This window comes from Sphaeramia orbicularis, chromosome 8, assembly GCF_902148855.1.
Source record: "Sphaeramia orbicularis chromosome 8, fSphaOr1.1, whole genome shotgun sequence".
In the NCBI taxonomy this organism is placed as follows: Eukaryota; Metazoa; Chordata; class Actinopteri; order Kurtiformes; family Apogonidae; genus Sphaeramia; species Sphaeramia orbicularis.
The window spans coordinates 7,116,981-7,137,554 of NC_043964.1; the positions used below are offsets into that span (position 1 = coordinate 7,116,981).

General features: G+C 37.3%; 1 protein-coding gene across 3 annotated transcripts; it reads left to right on the plus strand.

Annotated features, from left to right (window-relative positions):
* Window positions 1-8,281: 8,281 nt before the first annotated feature.
* Window positions 8,282-19,184, plus strand: amdhd2 (amidohydrolase domain containing 2). Of its 3 annotated transcripts, none has more exons than XM_030140824.1 (12): window positions 8,282-8,629; window positions 10,658-10,746; window positions 10,846-10,982; window positions 11,530-11,669; window positions 12,571-12,625; window positions 12,709-12,921; window positions 13,143-13,231; window positions 13,310-13,454; window positions 14,786-14,893; window positions 16,485-16,553; window positions 17,987-18,088; window positions 18,675-19,184. In XM_030140824.1, exons 2-12 carry the CDS (start codon window positions 10,664-10,666, stop codon window positions 18,752-18,754), a joined length of 1,221 nt encoding a protein of 406 aa, XP_029996684.1. In that variant the 5' UTR covers window positions 8,282-8,629; window positions 10,658-10,663; the 3' UTR covers window positions 18,755-19,184. The 3 variants fall into 3 exon arrangements, with proteins under 3 accessions (XP_029996684.1, XP_029996683.1, XP_029996682.1); XM_030140823.1 differs by having other exon boundaries at window positions 8,282-8,621; XM_030140822.1 differs by having other exon boundaries at window positions 8,282-8,617.
* Window positions 19,185-20,574: the final 1,390 nt, after the last annotated feature.

Consider the following 20,574-nt stretch of genomic DNA (forward strand, 5'->3'; position numbering starts at 1 on the left):
TAGGTCTGTGTTTACTCGTGGATTTGAAGTGTCTCATCCTTTTTCGTCTAAACCGTCCACATGTGTTTGCTTTTGGAGGATCATCTGTATGAAACAACACAGACACAAAGGGTTAAAACACTGGATGAGTTCATGTCCCTTTAACCAGAGACCTTCAATCCACTGGACCACATGGACTCCACTAGAGGACACTGGACCACATGGATGCTGGTCCACACGGACTCCACTAGGGGACACAGGGTTTACCTCATGATAGTATACACACACACACACATATATATATATATATATATATATATATATGGCCCAAAACGGAATCTGGCCCGATTCAGAATCGGGCCGGCCTAGAATGGAATTCTATTCTAGGCCGGCCTAGAATGGAATCCTGCTGCTATAATGTTATTTTTATACCATGTTTAATGCAAATGATCCATAATTCCATAATTTGTCATAATTTTACATTTTCAGTCTTACATACCTTGAGTAACTATTGTCAATTTCAGTCGATTTCACTGTACCATATATTGGTGGGGAGTACCACTAGGTTGTATTTGTAAATAAAGTGTATTATAGTTTATAATTAAAATGTTGTTTGTTTCATTTTTTTTCACATATTTGCAAATTCCATGTATTGATTTTTGTAATAATTTAGATCATTTGCATTAAACATGCCAGATTCTGTTTTGGGCCTCGACATATATATATATATATATATATATATATACACATACATACATACATACACACACACACACACACACATACACATATATATATATATATATATATATATATATATATATATATATACATATATATATATATATATATATATATATATATATACACACTATTATATATTTTTTACTGATTATTTTCATCCTGTTTTCATAGTGTTTTATCCGCGTTTTTATTGTGGTCAGTCAAACTGAATCTGAACCTAAAACTGAATCTGAACCGCCTTTGTCGTGGGCTTCGTTGTGGGCTTCATCATTGTCCTTGTCGTGGTCTTCATATGGTCTTCGTCGCTGTCGTCATCGTGGTCTTCGTCGTGGTCTTCGTCGTGGTCTTCATCATTATCCTCGTCATTGTCTCTGTCATTGTCTTCGTCGTTGTCATCATTCACAGTTGCTTCAAACATCTTCATTCATTCATTTCTTATTTCATCTGTATTTCTTTTGGGACAATGTCTACAAAGTTTGTTCACAATTTTGACACATTTTCATTCATTCATTCATCCATTCATCCATTTATTCATTCATTCACTCATTCATGTTCTGAACCTACTTTATCCTCACTAGGGTCATGGGGGCGGAGCCTATCCCAGTTACCTATGAGTGAAGGCGGAGTTCACCAGTTCATCACAGGGCGACAGAGACGAACACCCACCCACTGTGACATTCACACCTATGGGTGATTCAGATGAACCAGTGAACCTATCAGTGCACGAGTTTGGATGGTGGGAGGAGCCTGAGTACCCTGACAGAACCGATGCAGACGTGGGCAGAACATATAAACTCCACCCAGAAAGGTCCCTGGTTGGAATCGAACCCAGAACCACTGGACCACTGTGTCGCCCTTTGACAAATTTAGATTTTTGAATTTTTGATAACTTTTTTCAATATTCTAGCTGTTACTTTTCTTCTACTGGTCCATATGTTGATGGTTTAGAACAGGGGTGTCAAACTCATTTTAGTTCAGGGGCCACATTCAGCCCAAATTGATCTCCAGTGGGCCGAACCAGTAAAACAATAGCATAATAACCTGTAAATAATGACTCCAAATTTTTCTCTTTTAGTGCAATCAAAATTAAATTATAAAAATATGTACATTTGCAAACTATCCAAACAAAAATGATGTGAATAACTTGAAAAAAACTGAAATTTCTTGAGAAAAATAAGTGCAATTTTAACAATATTATACCTCAACTTACCATTTATACATGCATATTACAGACTGGATCTACAAAGGCAAAAAATATTTTATAACAGGAAGAATAATTAATAATTAAAATTTCACTTTCAAAATTTCAGGTTTTTTGCATTTTATTGTTAAAGGATAGTTTGTAAATGTTGATATTTTCATCATTTAATGTAAGTTTTTACACTAAAACAAAGAAAAAATAGGAGTTGTCCCTACGTATTTATAGATGTAATGTATTATTATGTTTTTCACATTAAACTAAGAAAATTTGGAGTCATTATTTATAGGTTATTATGCTATTATTTTAGTTGAGATCACATTGGTCTGTATGTGGAACCTGAACAAAAACGACTTTGACATCCTTGATTGTTAATATTTTAAGTGTAATTTTTGCTGATTCATCCCGCGGGCCGGATTGGACTCTTTGGCGGGCTGCATTTGGCCCCCAGGCCGCATCGTTGACACCCCTGGTTTAGAACATGTAAATGGTTCCAGATATCAGTCTAGTTCCTATTGAGCACTGACAGAAGTCATATATGAACTTTCATTCATTTGGGTTCATGACCTTTGACCTTGGGTGACATTGAAGGGTCAAACTCAAGGTCACCAACATCTACATTTCAACAATTTCTGAATCTACTGCTCGGTTTCATTTATAATTTTACATGTTTCTTCTTTGGGACAATGTCTACAAAGTTTGTTCAGTTTTGATAAATTTAGATTTTGATTTTTTTGCCAAAACGTCGTCTCTGTCTTTGTCATCATCGTCTTCATCGTCGTCTTTGTCTCTTTCTTTGTCATCGTCTTCATCGTCACTGTCTTCGTCAGCATCCTCGTCACTGTCTTTGTCGCCGTCTTCATCATTGTTGTCTTTGTCGTCCTTTTCTTCATCATCCTTGTCTTCGTCGCCATCTTTGTTAGCAATTTCTTCAAACATCTTCTCTGACTAAACTACAGGTCGGATTCATTTCTAATTTTATATGTTTCTTCTTTGGGTCAATGTCTACAAAGTTTGTTCACAGTTTTGAAAAATTTACATTTTTGACAGATTTTTTTTTACATATTCTAAATGTTCCTTTCCTTCTACTGGTCCATATGTTGATGGTTCAGAACATGTAAGTGGTTCCAGATATCAGTCTAGTTCCTACTGATCATTGATAGAAGTCATCTATGGACTGTGATTGGATGAGTTGAGTTCTCCTCCAGTGAAAGTCCCGCCCACTTCTACTGTTAGATTGATGTGCATCCAGACCACAGGACTGGAATATAGAACGGAACCTGACATAGAACACATTCAACTGGTTCTGATCCACATAGAACAGATGCTCATGTACAGGGACACTGGTTCTGTTTTTACGTGTTTGGTTTTGTTCCGTTGACATCACCACCACTGTTGACCCTTTGCCGTGACCTCGCTCGGCGCCGTCCCATCTCCGTAACCCTTTCTCCGTGTACTTATGCAAGTCAACAATTCCCGTAAAGCGTCAGTGACACCCCTCCACCCTAAAGCGCTGCTTATTCAGCGCCTTAAACACCAGCGGATTAAGAAGTCGAGGCTCCTGAAAGGACGCCACACAACTCTGGACCTGGAGTTAAGCGGCCGTGAATGAGAAGTGGCGACGCCAAAACAAAGCTACTGTGTCAGTCACGCAGCCCCGAGGCGAATGCTGACGTCACGACTCACAAAGGAGAGGACGCCAAGGCCGTAAAATATGGGACGGCGCTACCGCTCGGCCACTGAAGTGTTCCAGTCTGTGTTTGAGCGACGCTTTTCTGCTCAAATATGTTGTCGAGCTGTTGCCAAGTCTTGGTCTTTGTCTCCAGGACGGATGAGTAGGACTCTGGGACCCACTGCAGATCCACATTTTGATCCATATCAGGTCAAATGTGGACCCTGAGTCTGCATGGGTGGCCTGGTTTGGCCAGAGGACCCGGGGGCTGCAGACCGTCGTAGTGGTTGCCATGGGGACGGGCAGGACCTGGGGAGGTATCCGGCTTACTGGAAACGTGGTTTTATTGTTGACTTTCAGGAATGGGGAGGGAGGAGGAGGAGGAGGGGGAGTGGGGGGGGGTGTTCTCGACGGCTGTGTCCACACTCATCTCACAGGTCGGGGGTGTGATGCTGACGGGTCAAGTCAACGATGATGACGGCAGTGGGAACTCTGGTAATACATCGGACATTTTACTTTAAAGCACAGGTGTCAAACATACGGCCCGGGGGTCAAAACCGGCCCGCAAAAGGTTCCGATCCGACCCATGGGTTGAATTTACAAGTAAAATAATGGCATAATAGCCTAAAAATAATGACTCCAAATATTCTTTTTGGTTTACTGTGAAAAATATTACTATGTTATACCTATAAATTATGACAACTTCAGTTTTTTTTCTTTGCTGTAGTGCAAAAATGAATATTAAATTAAGAAATTGTTTACATTTACTAATTATCTGATGGTGAAATGTGAATAACCTGAACAAATATGAACAACCTGAAATGTCTAAAGAAAATTAAGTGCAATTTTAACAATTTTCTGCCTGACACTAAATGTTTTGTGCCTTTGTAGATCCGATTTATAATGCACGTGAATATAAATGAGAAGTTGAGGCAGAATATTGTTAAAATTACACTTATTTTTCTTGAGAAATTTCCAGTTTTTTTTTTAGGTTATTCATGTCTTTTTTTTTTTGTTCAGAAAGTTTGTAAATTTCAATATTTTCATAATTGAATGTGTTTTTTTTGCACTAAAACAAAAAGAAAAGTTTGGAGTTATCATTATTTAAGGCTATTATGCTAGTATTTCACTGGTCTGGCCCAGTTGAGATCTAACTGGGATGAATGTGGCCCCTGAACTAAAATGAGTTTGACACCCCTGCGTTAAAGTCTGTGTTTTCATGCATCTGTATTTAACCAAACGCTGCCAGTGGACGATCGACTGCAGAACAACAGGATACGGACAGGAAAATAAACCTAGCATATTAATGGGTTAAGTCCATTCAGTCCATTAAGTCCCTGTTGTATATTTATTATAAGGATGACTGATGCTCTGTTTACATCAGCTCCGACAGAGGTGTCAAACATGCGGCTCGTGGACCAAAACCCGGTCCTCTAAAGGGTCCGATCCGACCCATGGGATGAAGATATGAACAATCATTTTAGTTTAGGTTCCACATCAGACTAATAGGATCTAAAACGGGTCTATCTATCTATCTATCTATCTATCTTAGATTGAAAAAAGTTAAATTACACTATAAAAATGTTTACATCTATAAACTATCCTTTAGAAGAAACATGAATAACATAAATAACCTGTAATTTATCAAGAAAAACAAGTGTAATTTTACCAGTACGTACATATACATACACATACAAATACACATACACACACATACACATACACATACACATATACATATACATACACACACATACACATATATACATACATAAACACACACACATACATACACACATATACATATACACATATACTGAACAAATACATACACATAAACATACACATATACATACATACATATACATATACATACACATATACATATACATACACATACATATACATACACATATACATACATACACATACACATATACATACATACATATACACATATACATACATACATATACACACACATATATATATATATATATATATATATATATATATATATATATATATATATATATACATACATACATACATACATACATACATACATACAAACATATACACATACACATACACATACATATACACATATACTGTACAAATACATATACATATACATACACACACACACATACACATATACATAGAAGGAGGACTCACACAGACGACAGTGTCCAGGGACAGGACGAGACAAGACAGTGGGACAAAAAAGACAGAAGACAACACAGTCGATGTCATTCATATTTAATCCTACTGAGAGTGGATGGGTTTTTTTGTGTTTTTTGTGGAATAAATCTCCAAACACAGCTGTAGTTGTGTGAAGTATTAGTGCAGGTGTAGACCAAATGTAGTTGTGTGTCACCCTCTGCTGGTCAGTGGTAGAAGGACAGACATCAGCTGAAACATGGACGTGAAGCGGATGCAAAATGACTATTATTATTCTGTCCCTGTTAAATATATGAAATACCTCACGTTTTCATTGGTATTTGATTTTACACAATAAATTAACAAGTTTACAGTCAGTTCAACTCTTTCAGTTGAATTTTAAACATCAGAGCTTTTATTTCCTGTATTTTAGTTCATTTTATTTACAGTCCTGATCAGTTCAAGATGGAAATGTCTTTATTAAAGTTTGTCCAGTAGTCTGTATTTTCAACTATTTAACCTTCCGTCATTTGACTTTTTTCATTTCATTTCATCAAACACCCATGTAAACTCTGTCATTTGACACTTTAAAAAAAAAAAAAAAAAACATGTTTTGTTAAACTAGTACAGTTTCACAGCCCAGTGATCAATCAACAAAATATTAAGTAACAAACTAAACCACAAACTGAAGTAATCTGAAGAAAAAAACTTTAAAAAAGACAACAAAATTAACAAAAAGTAGTAAAAAAAAAACAAATTAAATGAACAAAATGAACAAAATTGAATTTAAAAATGTACAAAATAATAAATAACACGGAGAAAATAGGCAATAAAATGAACAAAATGAATAAAAAAATAAAAACATTTATCCCCCAGTAAAACCCATGGAGTTGGATCAATGACAGTGGATGGACACGTTGGCTTTATGTTCAATACAAATAAAATAATGAAATGAACAAAAAAGTAAGTAAAATGTATTTCAAAAAAAAAAAAAATGCCACGAACAAAAATTAGCAACAAAATTAACAAAAACAGACAAAATAAATAATAAAAAAAAAAACCCTGAAGAATTGAAAAATGGAAGAAAAAATAATAAAATAAGATACAAAATAAACCAAAATGAACAAAAATGAACAAAATAATGTTGTAGACACTTGGTTTATGTTCACTTAATGATAAATTTGACTGAAAAAGTCACTATTTCTTCAGTTTTCTCTGTTTTCATACAATAACCTTTGAATTTACTCAGAGTTTAAATGAACATCTACAAGATCAGTGAATGAAATATAAGAAAATACAGGATTTACACTGAAAAAATATAACAGACAGAGGATAATATTAGAAGAAATGGAGATAAATCACTGAGACATGAACATTAATTTGGACGTGGCCATAAAACCAGTTTTAACCATTACATATAATTAATTCCATCCTCGTGGACTCATTAAACCAGGATTTTCTGTGTTTATTCTCAGTATTTTGCAGCTGTTTGTTCATGTACATCCATTTTCTCCAGATGTGTCCATGGAGGCACCTGTCACAGAACGTCCTTTTTTTTTTTTTTTTTTTTTTTTTTTAATTATTATTCATCAGGTTTAATGTGCAAAACATTCATGGTGTAAATTTGTTTACAAATTGAAACAGGAAGAGGTGCAAAGGGCATAGAGGGAATTAAAAAGAAAAATAATCATTTCATAGCAGAAATAAGGTTAAACAGAGGCAAGGACTTTTTTTCTAAATCGAATTTTTCAATAATATTAAAAAGGTTGCAGCCATTTTTCCTTCTTCCTTTTTTTTTCTTTTTTTTATCATCTGTATTTTTACTTACAAAATCACAACAAGAAACTACAAGTCACCGGAAATAATAATAATAATAATAATAATAATAATAATAATAATAATAATAATAATAATAATAATAACAAAAAACAAAACAAGGGGGGGGGGGATTAAAAATAAAAAACTAATAGATGACAATAGATAAAAATCACGAAGGAGAGAAAACAATAGACAAAATATACAATTTTCTTTCTTTCTTTCTTTTTTTTTTTTTTAAACAGATTCAGGGCTTTTAAAAAATGAAGAAACTCAATATGAAACATGTAAACTCTGGGTTTTGTTTTTAAATATTTGTGTTTGTGTTGGAATTGATCAAGAATGAGTATGTTGTTTATCATAAAGTCCTTTTCCTTATTGTCTGTGATCAGTCTGAATATGATGAAGGGTTCCGGGTGAATGTTGATGCCACTCATGTGGATCGAACCACAGAGTTTCAGAAAATTTACAGTGAAAACATAAATGATCAGAAGTCTGAATATCACCAGAAAACACACGCTGGTTATTTTCAAAACCAAATCACTGACGCAACAGTTTCCTCAGACGGATACACACCATTTAATATTTTACAGTGAATTTCTTTGGTTTATGGATTAGTGGGTATTTCAGATATTTCAGTAAAACGCCCTCCCATTGGTCCACTCACTTCCTGTTTTGATCAGCTGACCCGTTCCGTCACGTGACTCCCTCCGCTTCCTCTGTTCGACGGACGGACTCTGCTCAGCTCAGTCCCAGGTGCAGGTACCGACACCGAACCGGTCCCGAATACCGTAGAACCGCTGCTCTGGTGGATCTGGACCCGCGAAGGTCGAAGCTGGATCCGTATCCTTCGACTCCAAACCCGGTTGGAAACACGGGCGGTTTAACGCAGCCTCCCCGGTCTGTTTGACGGGCTTTACCAGGAACATAACCCATGTAAGCGGCGGATAACCGACTGAAATAACCATTAAACTGTACGAAGCTGCATGCCGAACAGTGGACTGGATTCTGTGGATTTCATCTGACTCAGAGCTTCTTCTTCTACGGTAGGCAAACCGGTAGAGACACACGGAAACGTTAAATTTCACGTTTATGAGAAGGAGTTTGGGTCAGTCTTTTAAACGCAGAGTCAGGGGTTTTTCTGTCCAAATGAGGCGGAGGTGGAGCCTTCAGACACAAACAACATGTGTCAGGACCTGGAATAATTAATGAAACATATCAAATCTTACTTCAGCTTAATGTGATCAGAGTTGTTGATTATCTGATTATGTCCCTGTGCTCAGGAAACAAAACTAAATCTAAGTGTTAGAGTTAGGGTTTGGGGTTAATCCAGTGGTCCCAGCCTTTTGTGTCACATGACCCCATTTTAACGTCACTAATTTCTGCCGACCCCAGACATTCAAAACAGAGACTTTTTTTTTTTTGTTTTTTTTGTTTGTTTGCTCAAATTAATTTGTTTTTGATCCTGTAATAGTTTTCTATCCTATGTTTTAAATCCAGGTTAATTTTAGAAGACATTTAGTCTATATAATGTATATTATTATGGATGGAGGCAGTAAAGCCAGGTGTAGATTACCGCACAAAGGGAGACTTTTATTTTCCTTGGTCAGTATATGTACAGCCAGTCCAGCTTGGATTTACAAGGCTGACAATTAATACTGAACAAACCAGAACTCAAACTATGAATTATGAAAGAGCTGCAGCATCTGAAACTGACCACAATGAACATTTGACAGATAAACTGAACCACAGCGCTTCAGTTTCACAACCACAGTTTGGATTGGCTCTGTCAACTCTACACAGATTTATATTAGTATTTTTATTTTTATTATTATTTTTTTTTATTATCAATTACTAGAAATTTCAGGTGACCCCACAGTTGAAAAACACTGGATTAGGATTGGATTAGGGGTTTGAATGAGGAACTGCATCTTTAAGACATTTTATGGACTCAGTGACATGAAATAATCTTGGCCTTATCTCAACCCTTTCACTTATCATATCATAAACTGAAGCCTAACCCTAAATAAAAACAATCCAATCATTAGTTGTTAGCGTTAGGGATGTTCAAACAGACTACAATTGGGTAAAACAAGTGTAGAAGATTGTAAGACCAAAGTATTTCATGGTTTAGCTAGAATAAATTATAGTAAAATTAAACTAAGAGATTATTTAAAGAGAATAAAAGCTGGTAAAATCAGTATAAAAGATGGTAAAACTGAACTAAAAGGTGAATAAAATAAACTGAAACTGTGTCGACATCTGTATTATGGAATCATCAAGTTGTTTGTTTGTTTTTTTAACTCAAACTCATAGATGCTTATATTTAACAGGCGCTCAGAATAACAGTCTTATCATCTTCACATGCTGCGTCAGCCGATAGTTTACATTGTAGCTCTGTTAGCTTAGCTTTGTTAGCTTAACTCTGCTATCTTAACTCTGCTAGCTTAATTCTGTTAGCTTCACTCTGCCAGTTTAGCTCTGTTAGCTTAACTCTGCTAGCTTAGTTCTGTTATCTTAGCTCTGTTAGCTTTGCTCTGTTAGCTTTGCTCTGATAGCTTAGTTCTGTTGTCTCAGCTCTGCTAGCTTAGCTCTGCTAGCTTAGCTCTGTTAGCTTAACTCCCCTGGCTTAGTTCTGTTAGCTTAGCTCTGTTAGCTTGGGTCTGATAGCTAAGCTCAGTTAAAACCTTTACTCACTTAGATGAGTTTAGTCTGAACCGTGGATCAACAAACGGCACCTTAGGAAAGATAAGAGCGTCCCACAATAACTTTATTCCTTCATCAGCCTTAGAATCCAACTCACCTGTGTTGCGACATCATGAGGTCATAGGTCATAAATGTGAGCTGGAGTCAAAGTCGGCGGCTCCGCCCACACAGAGATAAAACACACCAACAGGAAAACACCGAGTACACGCCTGTGTCTGTAATAAATACTGTAGAACGGAAGAAAAACGTACGATAAACTCCACCTGAGGACCACCTAACATATATTCAAAGTACAAATACCTGTGAACTAGTATTTGTTCGTCCTTTTCATCCTCATCTTTTATCCAGTTTTTGTATTTGTTCATTTGTTTGGTCCTCAGGCTAAAATGCCGTCCAACAAATCGGTGTCAGACGCTCCCATCACTCAGTTCATCAACTGTCGCATCCTCAGAGACCACCATCTGCAGAGGTAAGACCACCAGGGTCCGGTCTGAAGGACCAGGTCCAGGTCTGGGACTGGGTCTGGGTCGAGGTCCTGGTTCATGCAGTGTTGTGTTTGCGTTCACAGGGAAGATCTGTGGGTTCGTGAAGGACGGATTTTAGATCCAGAGAAGCTGTTTTTTGATGAGAAGGGATACGCAGATGAACGAGTGGACTGTGAAGGCAGCATCATCGCCCCCGGGTTTATAGACGTCCAGATCAATGGTACCCACAACAAGTACTAATACTGCAGTACTGGACCCCCACAACAAGTACTAATACTGCAGTTTCTGGACCCCCACAACAAGTACTAATACTGCAGTTTCTGGACCCCCACAACAAGTACTAATACTGCAGTTTCTGGACCCCCACAACAAGTACTAATACTGCAGTACTGGACCCCCACAACATAACCAGTACTAGTACTGCAGTACTGGACCCCCACAACACAAGTACTAATACTACAGTACTGGACCCCCAGAACATAACCAGTACTAATACTGCACTACTGGACCCCCAGAACACATCCAGTACTAATACTAATACTGCAGTACTGGACCCCCCCAGTGACTCCCTACTCCCTCTAGTGGTCAGATTAATCCTGTCAGTGGAAATACATTTACTTCTTATCTTTATAATCCAGTCCATCGACATGTTCAGCAGAACTTCACAGAACTTTAAACACTACGATGTGAATTTTGGCTCATTTTTCTGTATAATTAACCGCAGAAATAGAACATGTTGATCCTTTAATAAACGCGGTTTCCTTCAGGTGGGTATGGGATCGACTTCTCTCAACCGTCTAATGACGTCAGCAGTGGAATCTCACTGGTGGCTCAGAAGATTCTGGAACACGGCGTGACGTCCTTCTGTCCGACGCTGGTCACCTCCCCCCCGTCCGTCTATCACAAGGTCACATGACTCCGCCCACTTTACAGTCCGCCTATGACATTTAAAGGGAATATTCATGACTAACACAGCCTCATCATCCTTAAAATAGATTAGATTAAAGTAGAATTAGATTAGATTAGATTAGATTAAAGTAGAATTAGATTAGATTAGATTCAAGTAGAACTTGATTAGATTAGATTAAAGTAGAATTAGATTAGATTAGACCAGATTAGAAAAGAATAAATTAGATTAAAGTAGAACTGAATTAGATTAAACTACATTGAAGTAGAATTAGATTAGATTGAAGTAGAATTAGATTAGATTAAATTACATTAAAGTAAAATTAGATTAGACTAGATTAGATCAGAGCAGAATAGAGTAGACTAAAGTAAGAACAGATTAGATTAGACTAGATTAGATTAGATTACAATAGAATTTGGTTAGATTAAAGTAGAATTATATTAGATTAGATTAAAGTAGAATTAGATTATATTAAATTACATAAAAGTAGAATTAGACTAGACTAGATCAGAGCAGATTAGAGTAGACTAAAGTAAGAATAGATTAGATTAGGTTAGATTAGATTAAAGTAGAATTAGATTAAAGTAAAATTAGATTAGATTAAAGTAGAATTAGATCAGATTAGAATAGAATTAGATTAGACTAAAGTAGAATTACATTAGATTAGATTAAAGTAGAATTAGATTAGATTAGAATAGATTAGACTTTATTGATGGGGACATTCACTGGTCAAAGCAGTAACAGGGTAAAGTGCAGTAAATGTGCATCTATTATGGGATGGATGTACAATAGTCTGTTTATTGTCAAAATAGTAAAACTGACATGTGCACAGACTGTTAAAGTTCAAACACCTCATGTCTTCTGTTCATATGTGTGATGTAGAACTTCCTGTGTGCTTCAGGTTCTGCCTCAGGTCAAAGTTCACGGCGGAGGTCGTCATGGAGCTGGAGTTCTGGGTAAGACGCAGTTTTCAGAACAGACCGAACCGTCAGTGTTTTAGTTCAACCTGTGCCCAGTGTCTTTCCGTCTCCGTCCACAGGTTTCCATCTGGAGGGTCCGTTCATCAGTCTGGAGAAGAAAGGAGCTCATCCTGAACAGTATCTGCGAACCTTCAGCTCCGGAGGAAAGGACGACCTGATGGAGACCTACGGCGGCCTGGACAACGTCGCCATGGTAACGCTGGCTCCGGAGCTGCCTAACAGCCAATCAGCAGTGAGAGAGCTGTGCCAGAGAGGCATCACTGTGTCACTAGGTGGGTCTGGGTTCTCATCAACGGAACCAGCATTTGGGTATGAATATAACAGAGAAAAACTAGAACTACTGTACCTCTGAATAGAAATAATGCTACTCTCAAAAACAAATAACAGGTTAAAAACTACATTGAATGGAATAAATTTGCAGAGAACTGGATTTATGTTCCCCGTTAATGGACTTTTTCATTGAGTAGATAAATAAACGGTGGTTCTTGTTCAGGTCACTCAGTGGCGAATCTGTCGCAGGCAGAGGAGGCGGTCCAAGCCGGAGCGTCCTTCATCACCCACCTGTTCAACGCCATGCTTCCTGTGAGTCCCGTCACTGTAACATCCATATTAAGGTCTGATCTGAGTCCAGGTCCAGACACTGTTGTGTTTGTGTCCCAGTTCCACCACCGGGACCCGGGCATCGTGGGTCTGCTGACCAGCGACCAGATCCCCCCGGGTCGGATGGTGTACTACGGCATGATCGCTGACGGCATCCACACCAACCCCGCCGCCCTGCGCATCGCCCATAGAGCACACCCTTCAGGTCAGTGTGGACCCTTCAGGTCAGTGTGGGCCTCCATGAAGGACCTCCAGGTCCATGTCTCCACTGTGGATCATCTCTTGTTCTTTAACGCCTGGACCTGAGGAGACCAGATGATGGCGCAAAGTCATGGTCATGGTCAGGCCCCCCAGTATATTACCGACTTGTTGTGGCCCTACTCCTCAGGATGCACCCTTAGGTCTTCAGGCCAGAACTTCCTGAAGGTCCCACAGACTCATTTTAAAGCCCTTGTAGACCTGTCCTTTCAGGCTGTAGCCCCCCCCCCCCCCTCCAGACTGTGGACTGACCTGCCCCTGTCCCTGGACTCTTTTTAAAAAAAAACAGCTCAAGACATTTTTATTTTGGAAAGCTTTTGGTTGATGGATTTATCCTTTTTATTTATTTTATGAAATTATTCTTATGTTATTTTATTGCGCTCATTGTATTTTACAGTACTTTGTGATTTTTATCTGTGAAAAGCGCTTTATAACCTTCTGAGACCCAAGAAACATCAGCAAAGTACTAGTTTTTTTTTGTTTTTTTATTTAATAAGTGCCTATATTGGAAACATCATGATGCAACAGTTTTTTCAGATGCAGTTTTTAAAATTTTTATAGAATGTCCTTTGTGGTGGACAGTTTTCTTTTCTTTTTTTTTTGGTATGATGTTGTGAAACTCTTGTCCACAAATGTGGACAGAAAACCCATAGCTGGGTCTGAGGAGGATAAATAAACTTTACTTACTTACTTTAGAGGAATGTTGTCCCGTTCTGGTCTGGTCCAATCCTGGGTCTGATCCATCATCACAGTCTTTGTCCAAACAAAAATAGTAAATGTCCAATTATCTCCAACTCTGACCATACAGTTCCTGTTTTTTTTAGTCCAACAAACACATGTTGGTTCCAGAGATGAACATGTGACCAATATCAGTGGGTCCATGAGCCTGTTTCCATTGGACATCTGAGAATATTCAAGTCTAAACTGTCCAAACTGATCCAAAACACAAACATGTGTGTCCATGTGTCTTTTCCAGTCCAGTCCTTGTCCATTGTCCAAACCTAAACTCTTTGTCTAGTCTAGTGCCAGATCACCATGGCAACAGATTGTTTGGTGTCCGTCCTTAAAATGAGTCCAGGGTGCTCCAACCATCAAACATTAGTTCCACCTGATACATGTTATGACCTGAAGAACAAAAAAAACACCCAGGACTGATCCCATGACCCTCCTGGCAAGACTCCAACCCCCCCCCCCCACTCCCCCCAAACACTGCAATAGGGAATCAGACATTGTGCTGTTACCCATAATGCACTGCTCTGTGGTTTTGTGTGTTGTCAGGGTTGGTGCTGGTGACGGATGCCATCACGGCCATGGGCCTGCCTCCAGGTCGACACACTCTGGGACAACAGGTGGTGGAGATCCAGGGCCTTCACGCCTACGTGGCAGGTCTGAGTTCATTCAGGATCAGAACCGTCATGATTGGACCAAATATGGAAAAGATTAAACAAAGAAGGAAGTTTTAGCTCCACTTTAATCCTGAAACCTCATGGACAAGAAGATATTATATAAGATATTATAGATGACAGTAAAGAAACACATTTGGCAAACTTTGTCTGTGTTGGTTCTTATTGGCCCAGGTCGCCAGTCTTCTTTGTAGTTCTTCTCGATTCAAACTGAGAAAAACTACCAAGAAACATTTGTCAAACTTCATTGATTTGACAAAGTCTAATTCTGTCCATTATGTAAAATAAGAAATTGAGTCACACAGATTAACAAATATGTTCACAAAAAACCTTCATATGTTTATTATGTAAAGTTACTGTACATGTTTAAGCAGTAAAACCAGTAACATTTCCACAATAAGAATGTTGTCATTTAGTGCATTTATCCACAGAAGATTACAGCTGATCGAAAATACGATATATATATATATATATATATATATAGATAGATAGATATATAGATATAGATATAGATATATGTGTGTGTGTGTGTGAACAAGTTAATGAGTTTGTATTAATTTTAATGACATTATGACAATATTTTAATTAAAGTTGGTTAAATCCAACTGTATCCAATGGTTTATTAAAATTTCAGATTAAGTCATTCTATCATCCCTGTAAGGAAATCCAGTAACTGTATTTTACCCAAAATGCACACAGCACCTAGCATTATAATTAGCATTAGCATTAAAAGTCAACTAAAGGGTAAAGGTTAATTTGCTTCATTGTCCATGTAAGGAAGTTACCCATAATGCACACAGCAGCTAGCATTATTAACATTATCAATTAGCATTGGCATTAAAGGTCAACTAAAGGTTAATTCGCTTTATTGTCCATATAAGGAAATTATCCATAATGCACACAGCACCTAGCATTACAATTAGTATTATCAATTACCATTTGCATTAAAGGTCAACTAAAGGGTAAATGTTAATTTGCTTTATTGTCCATATAAGGAAATGACCTATAATGCACACAGCACCTAGCATTATTAGCATTATTAATTAGCATTAAAGGTAAATTAAAGATTAATGGTTAATTCACTTTATTGTCCATATAAGGGAATTCAGTCTCTGTATTTTACCCATAATACGCACAACACCTAGCATTATCAATTAGCATTAGCATTAAAGGTAAATTAAGGGTTAAAGGTTAATTCGCTTTATTGTCCATATAAGGAAGTTACCCATAATCCACACAGCACCTAGCATTATAATTAGCATTATCAATTAGCATTAGCATTAAAGGTAAGTTAAAGGTTAAACGTTAATTCGCTTTATTGTCCATATAAGGAAATTCTGTCTCTGTATTTCACCCACAATACACACAGCACCTAGCATTAGCATTAGCACATTGGTAGAAGTGAGCTGCTGTTGAAGGCACTCGGGAACCGTCCGTCCCTCTTCAGTCCTTAGTTTTCGGTGGGTTCTGGTCTGGACTGGTGGACTCGGCGTCCGTTCGAACCCGTCATGTGTCTTTACTGACGAACGACATGTGTTTGAATCCAAAATGAGCTGATGTTTTTTTGGTTTTAGGGACGACGACGCTCTGCGGCAGCATCGCCACCATGGACATGTGTGTGAGACACTTCAAACAGGCATCAGGTGATAGTTTACGCATGAACATCTACACATACTTACGCCAGGGCTGGCAAACATACGGCCCGTGGCCCAGAACCAGCCGCCAAAGGGTCCAACTCAGGCCAATGGGATGAATTATGCTGAAGACGTGAACTGTCAAAGTCCAGAACTGGACCAAAATTCTACTTGTTAATAAATGTTCTGTGTGTGTGGAACCACTGTGATCTGTATGGTACAATGAACGAGGCATAATTTTAAGAACAAAATTTACCAAAATAATGAACAAACTGAACAATAAAGAAAAATAATAAATAAAATTTACTACAGAATTTACTAAAATAATGAACAAACTTTATCAAACTTTATCAATGAAATCAACAAATCAAGTCAACAAAAGAAAATCAACGAAATGAACCAAATTTACCAAAACAAACTGAACAATAAATAAATGAAATTGTTAATAATGAACTGAGACGTGATATTGTTAAAATCACACTGATTTTTCTTGATAAAGTTCAGTTTATTCACATTTTTTGTGACAAGATAGTTTACGAATGTAAACATTTTCATGTAATTTTACTTTTTAAAAAAAATAATAAAACAGACAAAAGTTTGTCATTATTTATGGGTTATTCTGTTGTTATTTGACTGGTTCTGATCCACTTTAGATCATTTGGTCTGAATGTGGAACCTGAACTGAACTGACTTTGGCTCTGTTCACATAGCAGGTCTTAATGCACAGTTCAGATTTTTTTGGTGAAATCAGATTTCTTTGTGTTGGTTCATATTCTACATTAAATGTGACTTCTATCAGTGTTGAGTCGGAACTGAATGTGACCCTGAAGTGACCCACATGCACTAAAGAGGTCCTGATGAAATACTCCTGTACCTCCTCCTGGGACACAGAACTGTGATGTTTGTCGCATTTCAGTGACGTAAAGGTCGGATAAATGCGACCTGGCCATTCAGACTGAAGTCACATTCGAAAATATCAGATCTGTATCAGATTTAGGACCACATATGAAAGTGGTCCGGGTCAGATTTAGGACCACATATGAAAGTGGTCGGGGTCAGATTTAGGACCACATATGAAAGTGGTCCGGGTCGGATGTAGGACCACATATGAAAGTGGTCTGGTTCGGATTTAGGACCACATATGAAAGGGGTCCGGGTCAGATTTAGGACCACATATGAAGTGGTCCGGGTCAGATTTAGGACTACATATGAAAGGGGTCCGGGTCAGGTCAAATGTAGGACCACATATGAAAGTGGTCTGGGTCAGATTAGTGCTGTTCAGATCAGATCCAGGTCACATATGGGTCTTATTTACCTTCAGTCTGATGGTGACCTTTGACCTCTGCTCGTATCTGTCCTGTTGGTGTAAACAGTTGTACTTTTGTCGCTTGTGTTTTAATTCCACGGTCATTCTCTTCTGTTTGGTCCTCCTCCGTCCACAGGCTGTAGTGTAGAAGAAGCCCTGGAAGGCGCCTCACTGCATCCGGCTCAACTCCTGGGAATCAGCCACAAGAAGGGAAACCTGGACTATGGATCAGACGCAGGTCGGTGGTCTACAGGGGACTCAGACCCTCAGGATGGACTGGACCTTCTGTTACACACTGACCCCATTTACATCCACATCAATACTCTGATCAGAATATTACTGATCATAAAAATCTGTATTTGATTATATTGATAAAGGGGTCCCTCAGGGCACCGTCGTAGACCCCATCATTTATCTGTTTCCATTCATGTATTTTCAGATGTAGGTCTACAGATGGACCCTGATGACACTGACCCCATTTACATAAATAGTCTGATCAGCATCTGATTATTATTGATCATGTAAACAGTCTAATCTGTTTGATCAGATAACAGCAGTAATCTAATTACAATCAGATTAACACACCTGGATTTGTCCCAGTCCTTCCATGTCTTCATGCATGTAAACAGGTTCATCTGGTTTATTTAGTTCAGTTACATCTGAACATGTGGAAAAACTATTAAATCGTAAAAAAAACAGAAGTGGCGTAGACGACAAGAACAGGAAGTTGGATTCTACGTAAACGCATGACGTCTGAATATACCAGTCGTCAGATGTTTGTGGTCATATAAACAGACTCACTGACTCCTGTCACACATTTACAGACCTGGTGCTGCTCGATGATGCTCTCAACGTCAAGGCCACCTACATATCTGGAGAAGAGGTTTGGAGAAGAGGAGCATAGAAGAGGAAGAGGAGAAGGAGGAGCAGGCATGGCGTTCCCTCAGTGCCTTCAGTAGAACCTGTTCTGGTGAATGTTTTAATTCATCAGACCGTCATCAAAGTGTCTGTTCAGTTCTTCCTCATCCTGGTTCAACACTTTATCAGGATGAATTAATGTTAAATGTATGAAGAACATGAATCGTTCTGATGTTGGACCTTTTCATGAAGCACCAGCAGATCATTAATGACCTGGAAAACAACACCAACAGTCACACTGACACTGTCGACATCTGATCACTGTTTCCATGACGACTGGATGAATGAAGAGTTCAACACGTAAAGATCGAAGTCAGTGAAGTTCAGGTTCTACGTTCACACCAAGATGATCTAAAGTGGATCAGAACCAGGAAAATAACAGAATATCCAATAAATAATGAAAAATTCAAACTTTTGTCTGTGTTTTAGTTTGATGAAGTAAAATTATATCATAAAAATGTTTATATGTACAAAAAACTGTTCTTAAAAAGATGTGAATAACATGAAAAAACTGAAAAATAAGTACAATATTAACAATATTCTGCTGTAACGTGTGCATTATGGATCAGATCTACAAAGGAACAAAACATTTCATAACAGAATATTGGTAAAATTCTACTGAATTTTCTTTACACTTTTCAGGTTCTTATTTGTTCAGGTTATTCACATTTTAATGTTAAAGGATAGTTTATAAATGTAATTATTTTCATAATGTAACAATATTTTTTGTTTGGAGTTGTCATTATTTCTCAGCATAATGTAATTTTTTTTTTTCACATTAAAGTAAGAAGAACATTTGGAGTCATTATTATTTATAGGTTATGTTTTATTTTACATCAGTTGGGCTGAATGTGGAACCTGAACTAAATTCAGTTCAACACCCGTAACTGTTACACTGGAAAAAATCTAACTGACCAAGTGTATTTGTCTCATTTCTAGTCCAAATATCTCATCACACTTAAAATCAGACAGAATCACCTAAAGAGGAACTTTTCAGTGAGGTGTAAGCACTGACTTATAGACAATAGATGTGGAAAATCTGATTTCAACAAATCTGACCAAGATCATTTTCACTTGTGCCATTGGCAGATTTTTTTGCTTGAATTAAGCAAAAAAAAATCTTGAATTAAGACAAAAAAAAAGTCTGGAATTAAGCAATAAATCTTGAATTAAGGAAAAAAAAGTCTTGAATTAAGCAAAAAAAAAAAAAAAAAAAAATTGTCATAATAACCAGCTCGTTAACCCGTGTGGACCCACAGCTTCTACATGTGGTCGTTTTTCTGCTGTTGCGTATTCGTACATGCAGTACCACATTTGTCCAGCAGGTGCCGCCAAAGTATTCTGGATATAGCAACGTGATTATAAGACTATTGTATTAAAAATGACTAATATCTGACAAAATATTGGTCCGATCAACTGATTGTTTTCACTAGTCTTTTATAATGTAGATAACAACAACAACGATAATAATAATAATAATAATAATAATAATAATAATAATAATAATAATAAGAAGAAGAAGAAGAAGAAGAAGAAGAAGAAGAAGAAGAAGAAGAAGAAGAAGAAGAAAAGGGGAAAAACAACTAACTTGATCGGAAATGTAGTGTCTGTTGTTTGGTTATTGTATTGAAAATGACTAATATCTGACAAAATATTGATCCGATCAACTTACTGTTTTCACTAGTCTTTTATAATGCAGATAATAATGATAACAACAACAACAACAACAACAATAATAGTAATAATAATAATAATAATAATAATAATAATAATAATATTAGTAATAATAATAGTAATAATAGTAAT

What these genes read in the sequence shown, in the direction of transcription:
- amdhd2 (XM_030140824.1), top strand. Translation starts at nt 10,664, where the DNA reads ATGCCGTCCAACAAATCGGTGTCAGACGCTCCCATCACTCAGTTCATC. An exon ending in TATAGACGTCCAGATCAATG is followed by an intron (nt 10,983 to 11,529) that starts GTACCCACAACA and finishes GGTTTCCTTCAG; the next exon opens with GTGGGTATGGGATCGACTTC. An exon ending in TCATGGAGCTGGAGTTCTGG is followed by an intron (nt 12,626 to 12,708) that starts GTAAGACGCAGT and finishes CTCCGTCCACAG; the next exon opens with GTTTCCATCTGGAGGGTCCG.